This window comes from Calypte anna, chromosome 25 (genome assembly GCF_003957555.1).
Source record: "Calypte anna isolate BGI_N300 chromosome 25, bCalAnn1_v1.p, whole genome shotgun sequence".
NCBI lineage: Eukaryota > Metazoa > Chordata > Aves > Apodiformes > Trochilidae > Calypte > Calypte anna.
Window position 1 is genome coordinate 1,983,136 of NC_044270.1, and position 24,698 is coordinate 2,007,833.

At 49.1% G+C, this 24,698-nt stretch overlaps 1 protein-coding gene and 1 long non-coding RNA gene across 4 annotated transcripts; one reads left to right on the forward strand and one right to left on the reverse strand.

Annotated features, from left to right (window-relative positions):
• Positions 1-1,551: 1,551 nt before the first annotated feature.
• Positions 1,552-9,565, forward strand: PLEKHO1 (pleckstrin homology domain containing O1). Of its 3 annotated transcripts, none has more exons than XM_030464979.1 (7): positions 1,622-1,856; positions 2,644-2,790; positions 5,208-5,348; positions 6,374-6,478; positions 7,991-8,092; positions 8,316-9,097; positions 9,197-9,565. In XM_030464979.1, the coding sequence occupies exons 1-6, from the start codon at positions 1,830-1,832 to the stop codon at positions 9,093-9,095; spliced, it is 1,302 nt and encodes a 433-aa protein (XP_030320839.1). In that variant the 5' UTR covers positions 1,622-1,829; the 3' UTR covers positions 9,096-9,097; positions 9,197-9,565. The 3 variants fall into 3 exon arrangements, with proteins under 3 accessions (XP_030320838.1, XP_030320839.1, XP_030320840.1); XM_030464980.1 differs by lacking the exon at positions 9,197-9,565 and having other exon boundaries at positions 1,625-1,856; positions 8,316-8,496; positions 8,595-9,073; XM_030464978.1 differs by having other exon boundaries at positions 1,552-1,856; positions 8,316-9,565.
• Positions 9,566-20,217: 10,652 nt separating this feature from the next.
• Positions 20,218-23,990, reverse strand: LOC115599643. The gene is made up of 2 exons (XR_003988556.1): positions 23,835-23,990; positions 20,218-20,309 (listed from the first exon to the last, which is right to left on the reverse strand). It is a non-coding gene; the product is annotated as an uncharacterized LOC115599643 (long non-coding RNA).
• Between the last annotated feature and the right edge of the window lie 708 nt (positions 23,991-24,698).

The window sequence follows — 24,698 nt, forward strand, 5'->3', positions numbered from 1 at the left end:
TATCCTTTTGCTGCATCCTGCCAGAAAAAAAGAAAAAAAAATTAACATCAGGCCCCCAAAAATCCAAAGTGGGCAAATAAATAACTTGAGAAGGGAGCCTACACAAGGGTTGTTCTAACTCTGGGCTGAATTAATGAATTAACAGCTCATAAAAAGCTGAATTCTTCCAGAATTTCACATTTCATTTGTGTCCAGGGGCACTGGGCCACTTTTCCCAGTCCCAGGGATGGTCCCAGGTGGGACAAGGATCCAGCTGGGGACTTCCAAGTCCCCAGATCCTCCACAACCCCCTCCCAGCCCAGGAAACTCCTTGTGAGATTCCTGCTGGGAATGGGATTGTCCAGTTTGGAGGAGGAAGCAGGACTTGGGCTCCCTCCTATCTCCCTTCCTTCCCCTCTGGATTGTTGATGTTTCCAGAGCTGAGAAACTCCTCACATCCTTTACTGAGTCACTCTTCAGCCAGCTACACCCCTTCTCTTCTCCAGAAACTCTGAGGATTTCCACTGGAGCAAAAATTCCTCCTCCTTGGGACAGAGCTGCAGGGGTCTGGCTGCCAAGTGACCTCCCTGGCACCTCACAAATACTTTTAATTTTAATTTTTTTCCCCCCCCACTGCCTGGATGAACCCATTACCTGCTGCTGGGGGCAGAGGAGCAAATGTTCACCTGGGACTGGAAAAGAAGTTTTTCCATCCTCAGCCCCCACTCTGCTCACCTCGAGGGGGTGTTTTGGTCTCCAAATCCCTTGGTAAAATCCCTGAGACCAAACCAGGAGCAGAGGCCTGAGCTGAAGTGGTTGCAAAAATAAAAATAAAAAAACCAGCCCACAATTATTTCTGTGGTATAAAAAGGGGAAACTGAGGCATGAAGAGGGCAACTCCCAGCTCTGAGCCCCCTGGAGCTGCACAGGGAGAAAAGGAAGAGGAGAGGAACAAGAAGAGCTTTTCCTTTCTCTGTTTTCCCCTCTTTTTCATGCAAAAACACCCAGGTGATGACCTCAGTCCCACCTGCTCCCTCCAGACACCTCTGGACTTGCAGGAGCAGAGACCAAACCAACCCAAAAAAAGGGGACTTTTTATAGAATCTCTCCCCAGCTTTGGGAAGCTGTGCTCTGAACTGTTTTGTATCCAGTGGGGGATTGATCCCTTTCCTTTGGGTGATTTTCTTCCTCCTTCTAAAGACTCAGGAGCAGAAAACCCACCTGGGACTTTTCCATCTCCCAGGAAGTTGAGGGTTTTGGGGTTTTTATGGGGTTTTTTTGCTGTTTGCAGTGACAGAGCCAAGGAAGGTGTCTGGGGAGTTGGGGACACAGGTGTGACAACAATCTTGGCCTCCCATCCAGCATCCTGGGAATATCGGTGGGGAAACAAAGAAGGAAAAAAAAAAAAAAAAAAAAAAAAAGAAAAGAAAAAGGAAAGGGAAAAAAAAAAAAAGGAAAGGGAAAAAAACCTGGTGGGCTGCGATTCGCCCTTTCTTGTGAACCCAGGACGTCACAGGGTGCACAGGGCTATAGATGGAGCTCGGGAGCCCCGTCCATCCCAGTACAAACCCACCCCGGCTCCGTGATGGTGGCGGTGGCGGAGGAAGGGGGGGGATGCTGGGTCTGGGGGGTGGGGGAGGATGGATTTGTTCCAGGGGCGGGTTGGTCTTCATGTAACTAGAGAGCTGCTCTGAGCTGCAAAGGGAAAAAAAAAAAAAAGAGAGAGACAGAAAAGGAATTAAGAGGAGGGAGCTTGTGGATTCCCCCAGCCGAGCTCACCCCCCCCTCCGCTATTCCCCCCCCTTTCCCTTCCCCTCCAATCTCCCTCCAGCCCCGCGCACCAAGGAACGATGAAAAAAAATAATCCTGCAAAAAGGGTGAGTGGAATCTCTTCTTCTCTAAGGCACGGGGAGGGGGATGCTGTGGGGAAGGGGGGGTCGGTCCTTGCTTGCCACTCGCTCACTTTACCCCTGCTGCCCCCCAGACCCCCCCCCAAAAAAAAACCAACCCAAAACCCAAACAAACCAAGCCCAAAGCCCAAGGAGCTGAAAGCAAAACCAACCCCAGCACCCGTCTCGCCTTCCTCTCGAATTCGCCAGCGGCTCCGATTCGCAGGGAGGGATGGAGGCAGGCGGGCTGCAGATTTTTTTTTTTTTCTTTTTTTTTTCTTTTTTTTGCTCAGAAGGAAACGATTCGAGGCAGTTGGCACCATCCCCCTGCGAGCCTGGGAAGAAACCTGGAATAGAAATCCACGGCTGGGTTTCACCTCTTGAGGTTTAATTGTTCAGAAAGGCTTCTTTCCCCCTCACCTACAAAAAAAAAAAATTAAAAATATTAAAAATATTTTTAAAAAAGGATTTTCAGCAGTTCCGAAAAGCACCAGGGCCTCCCTTATATAATGCACAGCCCCTGCCTGCAATTTTGGCCTCGTCCCCTCGGTGGTTTTTTTGTTGTTGCTTCGTTTCTGCAGCAGAAACCAAAACCGGAGTGGAGGGAGCGGAGCGAGAGAGGGAGAGGAGGAAAAGGGGGAGGCGAAAGTTGGGAAAAGAGGGAGGAAAAGGAGAAGGGGGGGTGGGGAGGAGAAGAGTGGAAAACGCAGAAGAATAATTCCGGTTTTTTTCCCCCCTCCCCCCGTTTTCTTCCTTTTTTTTCTCTTTGTGCCAGGGGCAGCAGGATGGGAACCAGCAACCTCTGCAGCCGGAGAAGGTGGGCTGGGTGCGGAAATTCTGCGGGAAAGGCATTTTTCGGGAAATCTGGAAAAACCGTTACGTGGTTCTGAAGGGAGATCAGCTTTACATCTCGGAGAAGGAGGTAGGGATCGCTTTCACCCCATCCCCCTCCTCCCCTTTTCCCTCCTCTGTGCATATGAAAAGCCCAGAGCCAGCAGCCCCGAGGGTTCCCGGGGGGTTTCTCTGTGCCCCCCACCCCGAATAAACCTGGGATGGGCCGGGGGGGGCTCAGCTTGGCCACATGGGAAGGGTTCAGTGTGAAGGAGTTCAGCCCCCTCTGTCCCCTTGTCCAGAAGTCCCAGGGGGGTCTCCCAGTTGGAACTGAGCCCTTTGGAGGATCCTTATCCCTGGGCTTTTTGGGTTTGGTTTTTTGGTTTTTTTTTGTTTGGTTTTTGTTTGTGGTTTTTTTGGTGGTTTGTTTTTTTGGTTTTTTTTTCCTTCCCTGAACCACTTTACAAGAGGAAATTTCACCACGGATTCAACATTTCCCCCCCACCCCACAACCTCTTTCTCCTCCCCCTTTGTTTCTGCTCAGTTTGGGGTTTGGGGGATTTTAACATCGGGGTTGGGTTCCACAAAGGGGCTGCACAAAGGGATGTGTGCAGGAACTCTGGGAGAGAAACCTTGGGGAAAAAAAAGGGGAAAAGGGAGCTGGAGGGATTATGCAAGGCCTTGGATGTGGCTCTTGGTGGAGCCTGGGATCTGGGCAGAGTTATTTTTTTTCTCTTGATAAATTCATCAGGAAGAAATCCCCAGGAAATTGCAGTGCTCCTCCCCCCCTTCCCATTCCCCTTATAAATTCCTTGGGGTCAGGAGGGTCTCAGGACAGAGCACTGGGGTGGTTGGGAGAGTTGGGTCAAGGGTTGGACCTTAAAGGTCATTCCCAAGCAGAATGTGAAGTCTGGAGACTGCAGAGGAGGGTGAACATTTGGGTTTGGGTCTTGGTGGGTTTCCTTGGAAGTTATTTTCTTGGAGGTTGCTCCCCGTGGGGATGCCCCTGGCCCAGCTTGATCAGGTGAGGAGCTGGAGAGGCTGCAGAGGGCCAAGAATTATTTGATTTTGAGGTTAATTGAATCCTGGGCTATGGCTCAGGGGTTATGAGCACCCAGGAACAGCCTAAGAGCAGCCTGGAAGCTCCCCCGTTGGCATTCCACAGCTCCCATCCATCCCTTGGGTGCTCCAGAACTGGAAAGAGAGACCCAGGGCTGGGGAAGAAATGCTGGCTGGGAGCTGGGGGGTTTGGCAAAGGGGAGGAATGCAAATATCTGGTGCTTTTTCTGGCTGGGAAGGGGCTGGCAGGAGGTCTGCACACACAGAGGGCACCTTGGTGAAGGGAGGGTTTTATTTGGGGTGCCAGGGGTACAGGGAGGGAGGTGTCAGAGCCTTGGAACTTCCAAGACTTCTCTGAGGCCCCAACTAAACCTGGAAAGTGTTGCTCTCCACCCTGACCTCCCCATAAACCTCCCAGGAGCAGGATATTTGGGTGCTGGCTCTGAGGAAGGAGGAGGGGAAGTCCCAGTGACCTACATGAGGGAATATCTGGAGCTGGGGAGGCTCCGAGGGGATCAGCTCCTTCCCTGCTGCCCCTGGAAAAGGGGCTGAAGGCAGGCAAAAAAAATTCCTGGAAAGAGGTTGGATTGGAGGATGGGACTGGGAGGAGATAAAAGCTGCTCAGAGATCCCCAGGGAGGCTGGTGAGATAATCTCAGGGATGTTTCCATCCCAGCTGGTGACAGCCCAGGAGACAGGAGGCTGCAGGAAGGGATGTGTGCAGGAATTCTGGGGGAGAAACCTTGGGGAAAAAAAAAAGGGGCAGAGGGGAGCTGGAGGGATTATGCAAGGCCAGATGGTCAGTTTATCCTTGTCTCTGCCCAGGGCAGCTTTAAGGTGCAGGCTGAGTGTTGTCACCTTTGCTCCAGGTGTCCCCTGAGTGACAGCACCTCCAGGTCAGGGCTGAGCCCTGGGCTCCTCCTCAGCTCAGCCTCTGCAGATCCCATTTCTGCTGCTTCCCAGGATCTGTCCTGCCTCTCACACCATGGACAGACCTGGGGAAAGGGACAAAAGCTGCTGAGCTCTCTCTTCCTTCTTTATTTCAAGAGGGTGAAGGTCTTGGGGAGGGGGGAGCAGCCAATTTCAACCCCCCCTGGTCTGGGCTTGCTTCCTCCACCCCCAGCTCAGCTGTCAGAGCAGGCTCTGGTAATTCCAGTCCTAAAAATAGGAAGTGCTGAGCTTTAGCCCTCAAATTTTTTGGTTCTGCTGTCTCCAGAAAAGCAAGGAGGGCCTAATATGATTTGTCCCTTTTTAATCAGCAGATGAAAATCCTCCACCTCTCCTGCCTCTCCTTGACCCTCCTCAGGGTCATCTCCTGCCTGCTGGAGTAAATCCTGTTTATTTTGAGGCTCTGGAAGAATAAACTCTGCCTTTCCCCCCTCCCCCTCCTCCTTGTGCCATCTGCAAGGCTGTATTTGATTTTTATTTGTTTGTTTGGTTTGTTTTGCAGGTAAAAGATGAAAAAAACATCCAGGAAATGTTTGACCTGAGTGACTACGAGAAATGTGAAGAGCTCAGGAAGTCCAAAAGCAGAAGCAAAAAGAACCACAGCAAATTCACCCTGGCCCACTCCAGGCAGCCTGGAATCACTGTAGGTTTTGTGTGCTGACATCCCAAGGAATTTCTGCTCAGTTCCCTGTCCCAAGGCAGGAATTTTGGGGTGAAACCAGCCAGTTGTGGTCACTCACAGGGGGGAGGCAAGGGATGAAAGAGGTGCTGCTGGCCCTTGGGTTTGCTGCCCAACGTTTGGTCACCATCCAGAGAGCTGCAATGGGGATTTTTCCCAGGAATATTTTCTGCCCCAAGAAGGAAGCTAAAAAATGCCAGGATGGGGGCACTGCTACCTCAGAGTGCCACAAAAAGAGAGGCAGCTTCTGCCCAAGCTGTCTGCAGCACAGATGCAGCCACCCACAGCCACACACAGGAGCTGGATTGCCACCAGTTTCAACCCAAAAAGCTCCACTCAGGGTTGTGTAACAGCCTGAAATGGCAAAAAGGGGAGAGGAAAGTGGAAAGTGGAGAGTGGGGAAGTGGAAAGCAGCTGCACTGTCCCCAAACTCCTGGAGAAAAGCTCATTTCTACTGAGTTGGACTTAAAAAACAAAACAAACCACCAAAAAAAAAAGGTTTTGGATCCCCTGCTCACATCAGATTTTCTGTCCCCAGTAATCTGTCTCTTCCTGGGGTTTTCTGCTGTACCTGGGGGTAGCTCCTTGTCTGCCAGGCTCCCTGGAGAAATGCCTTGTGAGAAGCAGCTGCAGGGAGAGGCTGCAGGAGGGCAAAACCTGATGTGTGGGAAGGCAAAGAGGGGGGAGAAGGATCTGCAGCCACCAGGGAGACCAAGGTGCTACACAGCTTTTGGGTTGGGGAAAACAAAATAATTAAAAAAAAAAACAGGATTCTTGGGCTGTTTTCCAAAGGGCTGTGAAGGAGCCTGGTGCTGGTTTGCAGGATCAGGTCTGCTTTGTGTTTCCCCACCCAGGGGGAAAAGGCCACGGAGCTTGCTGCTTTTTGCTTTTTTCTTTTTTTTTTTTTTTATTTTGTGGGCAGGGAGAGTGTGAAAGCATCTCTGTCTGAGCTTAGTCACTGGCACTGACCTGAATTCCCTCTTTTGTAGGCACCAAATCTCATCTTCCTGGCTGTGAGTCCAGAAGAGAAAGAATCCTGGATTAATGCCCTCAACTCTGCAATCACCAGGGCTAAAAACCGAATCCTAGATGAGGTGAGAAGGACCCTGAGTGCTCAGCTTTAGCTTGGGTGAAGTTTTTTAGGCTGCTGGAGGCTCCTCCTTCCCTCCCCATTTCCTTTTTCAAAGGATTGCAGAGCCCCTGGGGTCGATGCAGCCCCCAGATGGGTTCTGCTGAAGGTTTGGGGTTAATCTGAGCCCCCCAGCCTGGGGAGAAATATTGCAGCAGAGGTTGCAAAGCTCCCCCTGCACCTGGGGAGCCCAGCCCTGCCTGGCTCAGGGATGTTTGGAATGGGTTGGAGGGTCTTTCCTCCCATCTGCTGCTCCTGGGGGAAGCAGGCAGTGTGCTGCTGCTGGCAAAGGAGCTTTAAGGAGTGGAACTGAATTAAGGAATTAACTGAAAACCAAGATGAGTCTTGTGCTGTCCCCAGAGCACCCCTGACAACCATCTGTCCATCCCTCCATCCATCCATCCATCCATCCATCCATCCATCCATCCATCCATCCCTCCATCCCTCCATCCCTCCACCTCAGCTCCCTCCCCTCTCAATCCCCACCTCCAAGAGTTGGGTTCCTGTTCTGGTGGAAGGGATTGGGACTTGAAACAGAAAAAAAAAGAACCAAGCCACATTGGTTCAGGCTCCTCCTGGTGACAAAGTGTCAGCTGCCAGCCCCAGCCAAGCTGAGATCAGACCCCAGGACACCACTGGCCCCCTTGGCCACATTGCTGACCCCTGGAGAACTGGCTGTCCCCCAGGATTCCGAGGGCTTTCTCCATGGAGCAGGACATCCCCTCACCTGTCCTGGGGGTTGGGGTTTTTCCTCCCAGGTGCTCTGAAGGAACATCACACCACTGTCTCCCACTCGTGCTTCCTGACAAACTCTTTGGTTTAGATCTTTCTCAGCTCCATCTCATCCACTTCCAGCTCAGCAGGAGGGGGGGCAGCCACCCCACTGCCCTCCTGCCCTTTGTCCTCTTGGGTGGCAACACAAAACCCTGTAGGGAAGCAAAAGAAAGGTCAAGGCCATGGGGATAGCTGTGGAGCAGCAAGCAGTGTAGCAGATACTGCTCTCCAGGAGCTGAAATCTGCACAAACAGACTCCAGAGGTGATTGTCTGACTTGGGGAGAGCTGAGCCCAGTGAGGCACAGGGAGCAGAGAGGAAGGAACCACTCTAAGACTCTTCTAGGGCTGGATTCCCCCACCCCATTCCCTGCAAACCTCCTCCCAGGACTCACCCTGAGTCCCACCTACACCTCTTGGAGCAGCCAGAGTTGTCAGCATTGTGCAGGTGGGGAAAAAATAAAAAAAAAATCTGTTTTTTGAGTTCTGAGAATCCCCAGATCCTGCCTGAGAGGCTTTAAGTGAAGGATTCAGCCTGGAGGGCTGTGGGGGGGGAGCTTCCCCCTCAACATATGGTTGGGTTAGCAGAGAAAGGGAATCCTGGAGGTATAATCAATGACCCAGCACAGAGCATCTGGTGGAAAGGAAGAATGGCTCCTATTTCCTCTGCTCCCAGAGCTTCACTGCCCTCTGTCCCCTCTTCAGGTCACTGTGGAAGAGGACAGCTACCTGGCCCACCCAACCCGTGACAGAGCCAAAATTCAGCACTCCCGACGCCCTCCCACGCGGGGACACCTGATGGCTGTGGTGGGTACCACCAACTCCAGACAAAAATCCTTTTTTTTTTCCTCCCTAAATGCCAGAAGATCTGGTGTCTTGGTGCTCAGATATTCCCTGGACTAGAAAACGGGTCTTTTGGTTGGTTGGTTGGTTGGTTGGTTGGGTTTTTTTGAGGGTTTTTTTGGGGGGTTCCATCCCTTTTTGCCGTGGCTGCTCCCGGTGACCCCGTGGCTCTTCCCTGTTTCTGTAGGCATCTACCTCAACGTCTGATGGCATGCTGACACTCGACCTGATCCAGGAGGAAGAGGCCTCTCCAGAGGATCCCAGCAGCTGTGAAGGGAGTTTTCGGGTGGATCTGGACAAGTCAGTGGCTCAGCTCACTGCCGGGAGGCGCCGCTCCGATTCGGAGAACCTCAAGCCCTTGGAAAAAGGTTGGAGTGGCAGCCTGCCCAGCCAGGAGGTGAGCTCCTGGGAGAGGGCTGGCCAGCAGAAGGACTCCTTTGACAAAGGGGCTGTGTACACCCCGCAGGTCCCCAAAAAGCTCTCCCACTCAGAAAAGAACAAATGTGCCTCCATGGAGGAAATCCTCTCCCGGCGGAACTCTTCCGCCCACCGGGCGGTTCTGAGGAGGGGGCTGGAGGCCCAGTTTGCCTCAGCAGAACCAGAGCAGCTCTCCCGGATCCAAGAATTGGTTGCACTGAAACTGGAAAAAACTCAGGAACTGCTGACAGAAGTGAAGGGCTATGGGGAAGGCAAAAGAAAGACCATGGATTCCACCACCACCAGCACCACCACCAGCACCACAACCACTCCCCCTTCTCCCTCGTCATCTTCCAAGTCGGACTCGGAAAGGATCCTGCAGGAATCAGAGAGGTTGCTGGGGGAGGCTTCCTCTACCTGGAGCCAAGCTAAGAGGGTGCTGCAGGAGATCAAGGAGTTGAGGGACCTGTACAAACAGTTTGACCTGCAACAGTCGGACTCGAAACCCAAACAGAGCTCACAGTCTCAGTACAGGAAGAGCATGATGTGAAGGCAAGGCTGGGGATGGGGAAGGGAGGACCAGGGGAGGGCAGCTGCTTGGTCTTTTTGTTTGTTTGTTTGTTTTTTAATTATTATTATTATTATTTACAGTGTTCAAAAGAGTGAAAAGGCCCCTGCTCTCACCCAAATTTGCTTCTCAAAGCTTGAACCCTCCCTCCCCTCCTTCGCACCCTCCCTGGTGTCCCAATAAATTCAGTTTACACCTCCTTTTTTTAAAGAGCACCCTTTGCACCCAAGGCCTCCCCAGCCTCTGCTGTGCTTGGAGGAGGGAAGCAAGCTCCCAGTTCCTAGGAAATGCCCTTGCATGGCTGGAGCAGCACAACAACGGGGACAGATGCTCTTGTGTGCTGTGGCTTTGCTGCTCTATAACGTCCGAGCTGTGTCCTGCATTGCAGCTCCTTGAGCAAGAGTCTCGTCTGGTTCCCTCACTGTCCTCTTGGAAATAAATGACAAAAAAAAAAAAAAAAAGGTGTCCGTGCCAGCTTGGAAGTCCCCATGACCCAGGAATTGTCTTGAAGATGTTTGGAAGTTCAGGCTGACCCTGAGTGGGAGAAGAGAGGGTGAGAGGAACTCGTTGGACTGCGGCGAGCGAGGTCACGGGTCCCTTCTGGGGACTTCCCTTGTGGGGACTCCTGGGGTTGGTGGCTCTAATTCCTGTGGGACACAAAGAGCCCTTGGAAAGAGGGCAGCAGGGATGGAATCTGTGTCCAAAGCCTCAGTGCTTTACAGAACCCCCTCAGTGGGAGTTAGCAGCTCTACGTCTTCCTTTCTGTGCAAGCAGAGGATCAAAGCCTTGAATCTACACACGGGTTGGTGGCTGGGGATGGGGGGGGGGTTCTGGTTTTTGCATTTTCATTTCCTGGTCTGTTTTTTTTCCTTTTCTTGGAGCTGAGGGGAAATGGCAAAGCCCAGGGGTTGGAAAACCCCAGAAACCAAGAGGCAAAAGTAGTTTTTGGTGGGTTTGATGCTCTTCTCTCCCACAGGCAGGGGCTGGGTCGCTGCCAGTCCTGACTGTGGTCGTGGTTGCTCCCCTGGGATGAGATTCAGCCCTCCTGGGATGAAAGCTGAGCCTCTAGGAGAGCTCAAATACCCTCCTCGTGGGGAGGCCAAGCACTTTGCTAAATAGCTGGCTCAGTTTTCACTCCTTTAAGCAGAAAAGACAAGAAAGGAGGATGTTAAGATGCCTCCCGGGGCTGAACACCGATGCACAGAGATCTGTTACTTTTTTTTTTGAAAAAAACAACCCAAAAAAACCCAACCCAAGAAACCCAATTCCTTCACCTGCGTTGCAAACCATCCATGAAAATATTAAAAAGCAGCAGAGTTATCTCCTGGTTGCACTTGGTGTTGTCTGTTTGCTGTTAATGGTTGACCTCCCAAGGAGAGATCACTGGTCACTCACCTCTGTCATGCTGCTGATGCAAAGCAAGAATTCCTGGTTTGTTTTTTTTTTAATTAATCCTTCTCCCACCTTCCCATTTGAATTGTTACTCTTGGCACTCAGTTCCTGGAGCTCTTACAAACTTCAGCTGCAAAAACTCCTTGGCCTGGCCCTGCCTCCTCAAGGACACGTTTGGAAAAGGTGTCACTCCTGCACTGAAGCTCCTGACGTGCTCCAGTGGCACCTGCTCAGCATTATTTGTTCTCTTCAGTGTTTTGGTTTGGGTTTTTTTCTTACCTTTTCCATCACTTGAAGATCTGTTTGGATGCATCAGAAGGAAACTCATCCCTACAAGAGATTAAAAAGCAAGAAGCACGTGAGCCACTCTGATAAACCCTTTCCCCTACAGTTCTTTTGGTTGAGAGAAGAAGAAAAAATATGCAAATCTTTTCCAGCTGGGACATTCAGTGTTTGGAATTTGCCTTGTTTCCAAAATCCTGGAAGCTCAAAAGCTGGAGGTTTGAAGTGCACTGGATTGGGATGACTGTCTTGGGACTGGACTGGTGTCAAAATGAAAAATACCCCTGAGCCTGACACCCAGGGGTTGTTAAATGCCCTCAGATCTTTTTTTAAGCAATGAAATGATATAAAAATCATCTGATCAACAAAAAATCCCAGCCCTCTGGGGGTGTAACCAGAAGGAGACGTGGAGGAAACGATGGAGCTGAGTTGGGAAGTGACAATTGTTCCAGCTGTGCATCCCAGATCCCAGCCAGGCATTGCTTCCTCCCTCCCCTCCACCACAGCTGAGCAGCTCACCAAGATTTCCTCTTCCCAGAACTGATGGGAATCTTTTCTTCCAGAGGATGGAAAGGCCCTGGGAAAGGGAGTGACTTAGGAAGAAAAACCCAGGAGTTTTTCAGAGTAGAAAATGTCTATTTTTCTATTTTTGGGAATATTTTTGTATTATACAAAGTGTGATTTTTTTTTTCTCCTCAAAAAAAAAAAAAAAAAAAAAAAAAAAAAAAGAAATCAAAAGACATCATTTTGGGGATGATAATCAAGCTGTGAAAACTTCCACCCCCAGGGCTCAGCCTCTGTGCTGCTCAGGACTGAGGTCCTGGCTCTGAGAGCCCCCAGGCAGAGCAGAGGTTTCTGTGTGATGAAATGAAAAAAAACCACTAAACTATCTCCCAGCTCACTCCTACATTAGGAGCCTCCTGATGTTTCACAGATTTTAAGGAGCAAAAGATCCATTTCTCCCTCGCTGAGCTTTAATTCTGCCTAGAAGGGGGGGGACATGAAGAGGGAACCTCCTCCAGCTCAGCTCCTTCCTCCTCCGAGGGGTCCAGGGGATGGGAGAGAATTTTGCATTAAAAAAAAAATAAATAAAAACAGATGGATTTTGAATGGATTTATGGATTTGCAGTCGCTGTGCTCTGACACCCCCCCAAGTCATGGGAGGAAGGGAATTGTCCTTGGATTGCCACTGGAAGCTCTGGAAAAGTGCCTGCCTCTTCCTCAACACCACAGAGAACTCCGAGAGCCCCAGGGCACCAAAATTTCCCCTGGGCCAGAAAATTGAGCATTGAAAATGTCCAAATTCAGCCCAGGCAGCCTGTGGGAAGACTGCAACCTGACAGTTACCTCCAAGAGATTCAACCCGAGAGCTGCAGCAGCAAATCTCAACTTCTGAACAATGTGGGAGTCTTGGTGGTCTTGTCAAAAAGCCCCTCAGAGGTGCCTGGGGGGCTGGGCAGTGATTTTTTTCAGGCAGATTGGGTTTTAATGTGAATAAAACCAAGTTGAAAATGAGGTTTCTCCATACCTGGTCTCCCCACAAGAGGACAAAGGGCAGAGCCTTCCTGCTTTTGTGTTGTGCTGTTTGCTGCCCAAACCTTCCCCTCCTGACTCCTTCCTCCCCTCTGTATTTGGTTTGACTGCAAAGCTTTTTCCTTCCTTGGGTGTTGAAGGAGCTGAGCCAGAAATCAAGAGTGAGCTGAATGCCTCAAGTCTTGGGTGCCAGAACAGCTGGAAAAAAAAAGAAAAAAAGAGGAATGGGGATCAGAGAAGTGGTGATTGGGGTTTGATTCCTCAGGGGGGGCAGGGGCTGTGCTGGTGGCAGTCAGGGATGAAGGAGAACCCAAACCTCCCTTCTGCAGACTTCCAAGAAAATGGTTTTTATTCCCCAGTTTCTCCTTCAGGGTTCATTCTTCCCTCAAACACCCTGTCCAGACCCTACACATCACCACAGCCTTGCCCTGAGCTCATCTCTGGGGCAGAACCTGGGCTATCAATCCTTTTCCTCTTGTTTGTGTTTCATGTTCTCCTTTCCTCTGCTCAGAAAAAGGGGATTTGGGAATCAGGGGAGTGGAATGGGTTGTTGCTTTTGGAAAAATTCTGATTTTTCTGTAAATTAAACCTGGGACATGGTTCTAGGCTGCAGCAGCTCTGTTGATTTGGATTTGGCTGGGATGGAAAGAATTTAATTAAAGGAAAATTAAAAAAAAACAAAACCAATAAAAAGTCATCTTAATGGGTTTTGCTTAACTTGAATCAAGTGATGTTTCCAGGGTGAATCTCAAGCACTTTTTCATGCCCAGGACCTGGATTGTTCCCCCCCCAAAATGAGCTGTTTCTTGGTTGATATTTCAACAACTTCACCTCCCGGTGCCAGCTCTTGCAGAAAGGTTTCAAAATAAACAAACAAAAGGGAAATCCCTACCTGAAAAAATCAGATGGAGGATAAAAAGAGGCACCAGCCCGTAGGATTTCCACCCCCACTGGTGGATTTTACAAACCCTCCAAGACTGAGCAGAGAACAAGTGTGTTCAGCACCAAAAAGCAGCCTGGTGCTTTCTGAGAGGAAAACCTGAAAAAATGTCTTCAGTTGTTTGGGAAAACCCTCTGAAATTCCAACCTTGTTCCAAGATATTTCAGAAACCTAAAATAAAAACCAAGCTGGACAGATTTCCCTGTGTTTCCTTGCCTGGAGATAATCTGAAAAGACCTGAAGAAACAGCTTTTTTTACATTTTTTTTTCTTTTTTCCCCCAAAGCTCTGTGCTGAGTCTCGTGCTCTAAAAAAGCAGAAGCAACCTGAAAAATAACTGGCAGCTGACTCTGCTGGGCTGGTGGAGCAGGAGGAATTACAGAAAGGAAAGCTTTAAGGAGGCAACATGGACATTTTTTAGCATGCTGCTGCCTCTGGCTTTTCAGGCATCCCACCTCCTGTTCCCCAAGGCTCTGTCCGTGGCCATCTTTTTGAATCCCAAGGTAATTTCACCATCCCAGCAGGAGCCTCAGCTCCCTGCTCTCTCCTTCTCCTCTCTACTCTTGGCCACCTCTGGTTCTCTCCTCCCTCCCTGCCACCCCTTCAGGAGTCCCCAGCTTTCAGCCCAAAGCCAAACCAACCCAAAGGGAGATCCAGAGCCCAAGAGAGCACAGAGGTGGCTTTGTTGTGTGCTGAGGCACAAAGAGGGAGAAGCACCAACCCTGGCATGGCCAGAAAGGGTTTGGCTGCTCTGTCCAGTGTGTCAATTATGTCAGCTCTGGGGAGGGAGGGAAAATGGGATCATTAGGAGAAGAAAGAGCAGCCTGGGGAGAGGGGAAAAGAACAAATCTGAAGTCCTGGGAATCATAGAATCACAGGATGGGCTGGGTTGGAAGGGACCTCAGAGATCATCAGCTCCAACCCTTGATCCACTCCCCCCGTGGTTCCCAGCCCATGGCACTCAGTGCCACATCCAGGCTCTTTGGAAAGATCTCCAGACACGGAGAATCCACTACTTCCCTGGGCAGCCCATTCCAATGCCTGATCACCCTCTCCAGAAAGAAATTCTTTCTCATCTCCAACCTAAACCTCCCCTGGCACAACTTGAGACCCTTTGTGCCCTCTTGTCTTGCTGAGAGTTGCCTGGGAAAAGAGCCCAACCCCCCCTGGCTCCAACCTCCTTTCAGGGAGTTCAGCCCAACTCTCCAACCTCTCCAGGTCCCTCTGCAGAGCCCTCCTGCCTTCCAGCTGATCCACACTTCCCCCCAGCTTGGTGTCATCTGTGAATTTGCTGGAATGGCTCCTTTGGGCTCCTTTGCACAAAACAACTGTGCCTGGAAAACAAGTGTGAGGTGGGGGGAAGGAGCAGGGGGGTGAGGAGAGGGATTTCTCCCCCAGGAAAGGAGAAGGGAGCCCTGGGTTCTTGGTTCAGATGCAGGCAAAGTGTCTCCAGCCAAAATAGCTGCGACTTGCTTGACAACTGCTGAGGAAGCTGGGGGTGTTGTTTTGCTCTGCTGTCAGCTGCCACCCAGCAGGCAGCAATTCCCCCTTCCCTTCACCCTCCTCTCCTCCTGCTTCTTCTCCTGCTCCAGCTCCCACCCAAATAAGGAGAAGAAATGAAGGGGAGACATCTGGGATGTCCCACCAGTCCCCCCACTCCTCTCCCAGCCTGACCAAAATCCACAGGGATTTCAAGCTGCAAAGCACAGCACCCATCCACTCAGCCTGGAGCACTGTGGGTGCTGGAGCACTGTGCCTCTCTCATTTCTGAAAAAAAAAGGAATTCCAAAAAAAAAAACAAAGAGAGCCTGGCAGAGCAGAGTTGGGTTTGTGGCCTCCCAGTGCATGGAAACAAAGTTTTACTTCAAGTCCTCCTGGTTTGCTAGGGAGAGTTGGCTCTTCCCACTGGAGAGCATGGGGCTTCAGTCCTTGGAGCACCAGAATTCTCTTCCACATCCAGAGAGGGAGAGGAAAAAATAGAAAATAGTTTGACCTACATTCATCAGAATAATTATTGACTTGACACGTTCCAGCCAGTTTGTTGGGGTTTGTTTTTTTTTTTTTTCAAATTAAAGCTCAGCAAGAACAAACCCACTTCCCAACAAAAAAAAAAAAAAAAAAAAAGGCACAAAAACATTAAAAAATGGGGAAAAACCTAAAAACCCTCAGTCTTTTTCTGTCAGACATACAGTGATCATGTGGAAATGCACCCCTGGAATATCTGTCTGTGAATAATTGTGTGTGTTGATGTCTCTTTAGGAGAGACATGCCCCCAAATCATCCTTGACTCATTCCAAACTCCACTGAGAAATACTTATTAGGAATTTCTCCCTAATTATGAACAGCATCAGGCTCTCTACCTAATAAAAAATCCTGGACCGTTAGGAGAATTTCTTTCCTCTCAGCTCAATTTTAAATACCCCTTCTGTCTGAAAACCAGGAATTTCTGCCTGAAATTGCCTTTTTTATCTTCTGTATTCCATGTGCTTCACTGCTCTCAGGCCCTCCACCTCCTCACTTCTCTTTGTTCCACATTGCTTTTGTGTGCTAATTGCTGTCTTTGCACTCAGGCTGAGCCAGATGGACTCTCTTGAAGGAGGAATTATGGCTCTTTAGCAACTTAAGGCTGTCTTTTTCCAGGCTCACCCCCAGCAAGCACGGAATTCCAGTGTCTGTCCCCATCCTTGTCCCCATCCCTGGCTGCCTGAGGGTTTGTTGGGCTTGAATCCCTCTCCTGTGGTGCTGGGCGGGTGGGCAGGTGGAGGGGAAGATGATATTAAAGAAAGGAAACTGATGAAAAAGTCTCTTCCACTCACAGATGCACACATCTGGTTTACATGCATTGCTTTTCTGTGTATATCTGCATAGAAATCCTATTTTTTACAGCTATCCCCAAGTGATTTAGGGGAGCAGACACTCAAGGAGCTGGTGGAGAGGGGATGAAGAGGTTTCTTGCCTAGCTCCTGCCATCAGGTGTTTGTTTGCAGGAACTGGAAGGTGTTTGCTGGCAGGGTGGGAATCCTGTGCTCAGCATTTCAGAAATGCTTCTGGGCTGCTGGGGTGAAACCCAAGCCCAGTTCTTAATTCCTTGGCAACTTGACCCAAGAAATTGGATCTCCACGCCCCAGTTTTCCTCTCTGTATGAAGATAATAAACCCTCCTCCCCCTCCAAAAGGATGGGGTGGGACTGGGTGAGAAGCAGGTTGATCCCAATAAGCAGGAGCTGGCAGCAGTAGTGACCAATCAATCTTAAGAGAATTTGCAGGTGATGCCTGAGATGGTTTAGGATTATTTTTTTTTTTTTTTGACACTTTTGCTGTTGGCCATGATATCTGGGAGAGAAAAAAGTGGCTGAATTTTCAGATATTTGTTTGACTTTCTAAAATGTCCCTGAGCAGCAAGCTCTCTGCTGCATTAAGGTTTCAAGTTTTGAAGCAACTCTTCCCTGCTCAGAGGTTACACCACGGGTAGGGTTTGTTGGGGGTTTTTTTTGTGCTGTTTTGGTTTGGGTTTGGTTTTTTTTTCAATCTTTATAACTTTTCTGTTGGGTCAGAGCAGCTTGAGTCCAAACTGCAGCAGATCAGCCTCTGATCAGACAAATGGTTTGGGAATTCTGCCCTTCTCTGCCTGGGAAAAGCCTTTTCCTCACTGTGTACCCAGAACAAAGAGTTCAGAGATTTATGGACAGACAGACAGAGGGTACCATTCAGAGCTGGAAGAATTTGGGGCTCCCAGTTTGATATTAAGCAGGGATGCAAAGGACTGGCATGAACTGGAACTACCCAGCAGAGCTGGGGACAGAATTCTTTAAAGGACAAACTGGTGACAGATGGGCTGAGTCATGGCAAACAGAACAGAATTCTCCAAAGAGGGGGAAAAAATGCAAATATCCTAAAAGGGAATTAATTCTTCTGAAGGACACGGGCAGCCTTTGGCTATCAGGTGGCAGGATGATGCTTTCCACCCCTGGAGAGCCCTAAAGGATTTTTGTGTGAGTAGGGAAGGAGAGTAGAGAGCAAGGAATCAACCAGAGACCACCAAACCCAGGCTGCTGGAACACCAAAGAAATCCCAAGAGGGAGGAAAATGCTGAGGGTGCTGAGTGCCTGGCTGCAGGAGGTGGGGAAGTGACATTCCCTGAAGGTTGGAGCCTGGCAGAGCTGGTCCCATGACTGGTTATGCTGTAAGGAGTCACTTGATAGCTGCAGAACAACCCCCCCTCTCCTCCTGCCAGCCAAGTCTTCTTCCCTCCAACCCACTTGCTGCTATATATAGAATTTCATATAGAATTTCTCTGTCTACCTTTTTTTTTTTTTTTTTTTTCCCTCCTTGCAGTCTGTTCTGCTTCCCAGAAAGCAGGAATGGGAACGTGCTATAGACAAGGAGTTCATAAAAAGAATGTTTTGTCCTCTGGATGTCAAGGATGCCATTAGGAAAATCAGTTTATCTGTCTCCTTGGACAAGTCAGTCAAAGAAATTTGCCTCCTGCCATCTGCCCCTTCCTTATTTTTCAGGGAAGAACCAACCCACCAAGGAGTCAAGAAGAGGGAAGAACAGAGATGGGGGGCTACCAGGAAAAGGTTTGCAGCAGCAGCAGCAGCAGCCTCCTCATCAATTATGTAAGAGTGAAGTTAATTTCTTGTTGAGTCTCAGAGATGTGTCATCAGGTAGCAGCTCAGCTTCTCCAGCACTTGCAGGGATTGCAGCAGCTTCTGGGGTGGAGGCAGGCAGCTTTTCACCAGCAAAGGAAAAAAAAAATAAATTAAATTTGCATTTTTAAAATTTTGCTCCTCAGCAGAGCTAAGGCAGAAAGAGCACCATGGATGTTTGCTGATAAATGTGGCTGCAAGCTCCTGAGGAGAGGGGTAAGAGCTGAACTCATTAAAAGAACCAAACTCCAGCAGCAGAACCAGGCAGCCTGGAGACCACTGACCAGAACCTCCCATCCCTCAGCAACCTGGAACACAGAGCAGAGCTGGGAATGCCTCATTCCTGGAGATGGGGCTGAAAGCTCAAGTGGATGCATTTAAAAATCTAGAAAAAAAACAAACAAGCCTATCATCTCTCAATGGTTTTCCTCTGGCAGTCCAGTTGCCCTTCTAGTGGCCCACAGCTTCTTCTTGCTGGAGCTCTCCTCAGCTTGTGGCCTTGTTTGTTCTTCAGCTTTAGAAAAGTCTCTGTGCTTTAAAACCAATTTCCCCTTTCACAGGGCCCTCTGCCCACTTTTCCATCCTTTTCTCCCTGCTTAGCAGTTTTGAAACGTTTCCATAAGGAGAAAGGTTCCATTGCAGAGAGTCAGGAATTCCAAAAAAAAAAAACAAAACAAAGAAGAGAGGTGGGCACATGAAACTCATCAAACAGACATTCTTGTCAGAACCACAGAATCACAGAACAGGGCAACCTGTTCCAGTGTCTCACCACCCTCAAATTAAAGAATTTCTTCCCAATGCCCAGCCACAGTCCCAGTTTGGAACCAGTTCAGCTGAACCTTAAGAAAGAGAGAAGAAATAACACAGAAAAGATAAAATAAAGATGGGCAGGGTGAGGTGTGAGGCAGCAGGCTGATGAATTTTGCTCCCTTGGTAGCCCACCCTGGTTTCCAGGGACAAGCCTGACTCCCAGTCACCTTCCAACACCATTTGGTGACCAGGAGGAGCAGAGGGAACCAGTGCTCAACCACTGACCCTGCCAGCTCCTCCCTGCATGACAGGGGATGAATCACCCAGAGGGCAGGAGGTCTCTGTTCCCAAAAATAGGAAGAAGCTGCTGCACCCCTTTGATTCACCATCCGTGTCTTCATCTGCTCAGGGACTCCAATTCCCATCCCCACCCCATAAGAAGTTGGTATTTCCATACACACAGGAGGTAAAAGGAGCTGTGAGGAAGCACTCCCAGCCCCAAAGATCTCCCTGTCTCCTTTGAGAGGAATTTTGAGGTAAAAGGAGCTGTGAGGAAGCACTCCCAGCCCCAAAGATCTCCCACTTTCCTTTGAAAGGAAAATAACAAACTAGAGGTGCCCACTGTGACCAAAAAAGAAGGCAAAGGAAGACTCTTTAAATTGGAACAGACCAGGTGCTTGCTACTGGGTAGAGCAAGGAGGGTGCCAGCTCCAAGGGAACTGGATAAGAAGGATTGTGAACATATTTCCAGCCATCTGGCAGCCTCTAATTATCCAAGTGATGAGGCTGCCTGAGCACTCACCAAACTGTGGAGAGGGAGGGAAGGAAGGAGTTTGTTTGGGCAGAGGAGCCTGAGTGCTTCATGCTTTCAACGTATGTTTTTTTGGAAATGTTTTATATCACTTACAAGATTATTTATATTGCTGGGAAATGAGGAGCAGAAGCAAATGGAAGGGCTACTCCTCCTGCTGGAGTTTTCCCTCCAGGTTTTTAAAAATCACGTTGGAGGGGAGAAAAGAATTTCTTGAGAGGGAACAGGGATGATCAGGAGTCCTTCTCACCTGCACCACTGGTACTGGCTGAGGGCTTGCAAATATTTAGTGGGAAATCTGCAGCAGGTGGAGTCACGTTACAGAGGGAGAAAATCCCAGGTTCTGGAGGTAGAGCAGAAGGTTTGGAACCACAGTCCTGCTGTTTACTCAGAATCCAAGAGGGGAAGTTAAAAGTTTATGTTTTAAAGCAGCTGTATTATGCTTTTATTTGCCTTAGTTGTGGTCTTTTTATGTCTGAATTCACCAACAGCACAGTTGTGTTACCTTGAAATTATTTTGTTGTGCTTTCTTTCCCAATCAGTTTTGATTTATTTTCTTGGCTTTTTCACCTTTCAACTCAACCTTCTCTTCTTTAGACTGACACTAACCTTTCTTTCCTCCTTTCCTGCAGGATTTCTCATTTCCAAAGACATTTGCAGAGGTTGAGGAAGTTCTTGGGTGTTGCAATGGAGGTGCCTTCCAAGTTCCTTTCTTGCCTTCTGGCAAGTTTGTCTTCTTTTTTTTTCTTTTTTTTTTTTTTTAATCATTTGTGGGGTGCTGCCAGAAATGCTGAGCCAAAACATTTCAATTTCCTCATTTTTGGCTTGCCCATTTTCACTCCTATTAAAAAAAAATAATAAAATTCTTAATTTGCTTGAGCAAATTCCTCCTAAAGTCAATCTCTGCATCCAGATCAGGAGGTTTTGGCATCAACTTTCAAACAAAACAAAAAAACCTGTTCTAATTAGGTTGTATTCCTCTGTGATGCCTTCGAAGAAATCACTTATCCTGCCCAGAGGATTTGCTTTGCAGCCACTCTGCAGCCTGCAGGCCACCAAGAAGCTTCCTTCTGAGTTAAATACAAAGCAATACAATAACTACAGGATTCTGAAGTTGTTGGGGGTTTTTAAACTCTTTTGCTACGAAGTACAGAGCTTAAATAATATATATGATCACCTAAAATGTTTCCTGAGAGAACAGAAGGAGCAATGCTGCTTACAGTAGCTTTCTTTCTGTCCTGCAGGTAGGCTGAATTTTCATCACCTAGGAGCAAACATTAATCATGTTTTCCACTCAGCTTTCAGGACTAAACTCCCCAAAACCTTGTGCCAGTGGTGCCCATGTCCTCAGCACCACAGAGCAGCAGTGACTGACTTTTGGGGGATGAAAAGGCAAACTCCTCCTTTCCCAAACTCCTCATTTCCCAAAGCTAACACATCCCAGACAACCTTGTACAAGCTTCTGGATGAATCAAGCCTTTCAGCCAGCACACACTGCCCTGCTTGTTCCATCAAGTGCTGCCTGCTGGTAGCTAACCTCTCAGCACCAAGTGCCATTTGTCTGCCAGCTCCCCAGCAGCAGAACCACCCCCACAGCTGCCCCATCCCACGCTTCCTATCCTCCCCTTTTATTCCTGGGACACTACAGATGAAGGCACAAAACATTCCTGCCGATTTCTCCTCCCCACAGCTGTCAGAACCCCACTGGAAGTCAACTGAGAATCCAACTTGCACACTGGGGAAAAAAAAAATCACCCCACGGGACAAGGAAACCAGCCTGGAATTTCTGGTGCCAGCCAAGTGCTCCTGAAACAGGAAGGCAGAAGGGTTTGAGAAGGCTGCCTTTCTGTCATCGCTCCCTGACGGAGGGGGAAATGATTACCTGGTGGTTACTTCTCACTCTTCTGACAACTAAAGAACAGCTGAAGAGATTTCCCTGCCCAGCACCAGCTCGGTACGGGTCGGGCTGTCGTGTAGACGGTGCCCTCTAGTGCTCATCCTGACCAAACCAAGGGCCAGGGCTGCTCTGGAGCATCCGCAGTTTCCAAGCAGGTAGTGGGGTGGTTATAGAACGACTCTCAGGACGTTTTTTAAGGAATTGCAGAAAGTTTTGAACATTTTTTTTTCCCCGTCCTCTTTCTTCCCCGAGTGGCAAAGGAGAAAATAACAGCGGTGGCACCTGGGGACCTCTGCTGTCACCTCCACCCTGTCTGGGACAGGGAGGAGCAGAAAAAACAGCTACAAAAAAAGAGCAGGAAAAGCACAATCGTCTCAGGTTGTTGGGGAAAGAAAGCAAAGGGGCTGCACCTCGTGTCTGCATTTTTTTTTTAAACTACACCGTGTTGGAAACTTTTGAGAGGCAGCAGGTTTTGTGTCCAGCTCCAAACTCCCTCCTAACGAAGAAAAGGCTTGAAAAGCAAACTCCTTCTTAATAAATTTGGCTTTTATGTGCCCTCACTTTCTTAATCACGTCACTTGTCTCTCCCACCTTCTCCCTCGTGGAGGGCACAGAGAATTTCTTTTGCTCTCCCCTCTTTCTGCACTTTTCCCTTCTCCAGAGCTGCTCTCTGCAGCCTGTTCTCTACACCACCAGAAATGCTGCTGTTTAGAGAAAAAAAAAATTATTTGGAGAAGCTGGAAGGAAAAGACTTAAAAAGATTTGCAGTAAAAGGGTTTTTTTGGTTTGTTTTTTTTTTTGCTTTTCAATAGTATGATGATTCCGGAACCTTCTTTGTAGTGAGAATGCTTAACCTTCATGGAGAAATTATGCAAAAACGTCAGCCTACAGCTATTCAGAAACTCAGAGATCCATTCATGTTCTTCCTCCTCGCTCTTACAGAGGTGCAAGGAGTCTGCTCAGAGCTGGGATTTGCATGAGGAGTAACTGTGTCAAAACCCAAACCAAAACAAACCAGGAGGCTCTCTCAGGAAAAGCCTCCCTTGTTAATTGGTGTCAAAATGTTACTGGAAGACATTTCCCTACCAACCAACCTTCCTACATCGACAGAGCTGGAAATACCCCTCATTATCTCAGCAGATAAAACATTTTCACCTCCAGAAGCCTGGGCTTGAAAGCCCCAAACAGTTCTCTTTTAACACCAAAAGCTTGAAGAATTCAATGAAGTTCTAGGAGTTCAGAGCTCTGTTCACCTCAGCAGGAGTATGGGGTAGAGGTGTTGATTTACACTCAATATTTAGCATTAAAAAACTCGTGGCTTGATTAATTACACGTGGAAAAGGATTAACAACATGGAACAGCCTGGGTGAGCCAACCCAAACCAGCCCCCTTCATCCAAGTGCTCACGAAAATCTTTCCTTTTCAACACATATTTTAAATATATGTTATACTGCCTCGTGTGTATAATGCAGATATTTTAAAGGAATTGTGCTTACTGCCAAGAATTAACCAGGACTTTCTCCTAAGCCACTTCTGCCTTTTAAATGGAAGGAGAAGGGCAGTAAGCATCATGCAAAATGCTTTCTTGTAACTGGAGAACTGCAATTAAAACTAATTAAAAGTACTAAACTGTAAATCACTACCTTGAAACAAGAACCCAGGTCGATTTTGTCTGATTTGAGCTCTGAGGGACACAGAGAGCATCCCACCAACTTCTTTATGGTGCTGGAGGTGATGCCAAAAATCTGCTGCCAAAGTTACTGTGAGGATGCTGTTGTAAGGCTATGCTTAAAAAAAAACACCTAGAAAACATGAAACAAGCCCCCAGATCCTCTTTGTTCCATCGTTGTTCTTAGAACAGAACCCCTGCCCTCAGTGCTATGAGTTCTCAACCTTTATTTAAGCTGTGGTTTTCTTTTGGTTTCTTGCCACGGCCCTACATTTATTTTGGGGTTTTCCCTCATTTTTGGCTGTTAAATGAGAAGCATGAGGAAAGGGTTCCCTCGATTCCATCAGAGTGGTGCCCAGAAGAGAAAAGCTGTAACTCAAGTGAAAAATCTCCCAACAGGAGCAGCACCAGAACTTTCAGAATATGATAAAAAAATTGGAGGGAGGAGGGGGGGAAATATCTGCTGCCTGAAAACTTCCTTTTAAAAAAGAGCTCTCTATCCAGTAGGTTTTACCCAGGGAAGAATTTTGTCTTGACGCTGAGAATGAGTACCCAAGCCCAGCTAAACTTCCATCTATTTCTCACAGACGACAGTGAAAAGAAAAAACTCAACCCAAACCAAAAACTTGGGGATTATCCTTAGTACTTTTTCCCCCACACAACCCTGAAAAAAATCAAAACAGCCAAAAAACTTCGGGATTATGCTTTGGACTTTCCCCCCCCCCCCCTCATAATCCTCTGGACTCGGAACCACCTCCAGGTGATCCCTACCCACCACAGGCGCACAAGCTGACACCAACCTGACAGAAAAAGCCTCCCTTGCGGCGCAGGGGGGACGCAGAGGAGTAAGTAGGGGTTGTTTTGGGGTGGAACGAGGCACTACACGGGGTGTGGGGGGAACTTTCCACACCTCCATCCCCGCCATCACGCCCCGGGGAGCAGCGAGCGGCGGCTGAGGGGAGAGGAGAGGAGGGGAGAGGAGGGGAGAGGAGGGGAGAGGAGGGGAGAGGAGGGGAGAGGAGGGGAGCGGGAAGGCGGGAAGAGGGGGGAGGGGGCGGAACTGCGGCAAATCCCAGCCAATCAGCAGCGCGATCGCGGCTCGGCCCCTGCTGGCTGGGGTGGACGAACCCGTGGGTTAACGATTTCCCGCTCTCGCCCCCTCAGGCGGCGGTGGAGGGAATGGGGGGGGGGGGGAAACGGCCCCGTTCCCCTCATGAGGCGTCTGCGAGCCCTGAGAAAGGGAAAGGCAGCACAAGTGGGAGATAAAGAGCCGGGAAGAGAGGAAAGATGGGGCAATAAAGCAAACAGAAAGCTCCGTGAGGAGGAGGAAGGCTCAGGGCCACCCCACCAACAGGGCTTCCCCTCCCTCCTGCGACAAAATGGAGGATGGCAGAGGCTCCGCAGACAGCAGGCAGGGCCGGGTTTAGCCTCTGGAGAGTGGCTGCTTTCCCTCTGTCCCTGCCTTCCCACCGAGCATCCCTGCCTCAGGAGGGACAGGGGGGTTGTGCAGCAGCAGAGGTGCGATGGAAGCAGAGTGAGAAAGGTGGTTTGGGGACAGGTCACGACAAGCTGCTCGCCTCACAACATCGCCAGGAGTCAGCCCACGCCTCGAGTTTTTCCCGATTCTCAAGACGTGCCTGGGTTTGCAGTCCTCACCTTGCTAA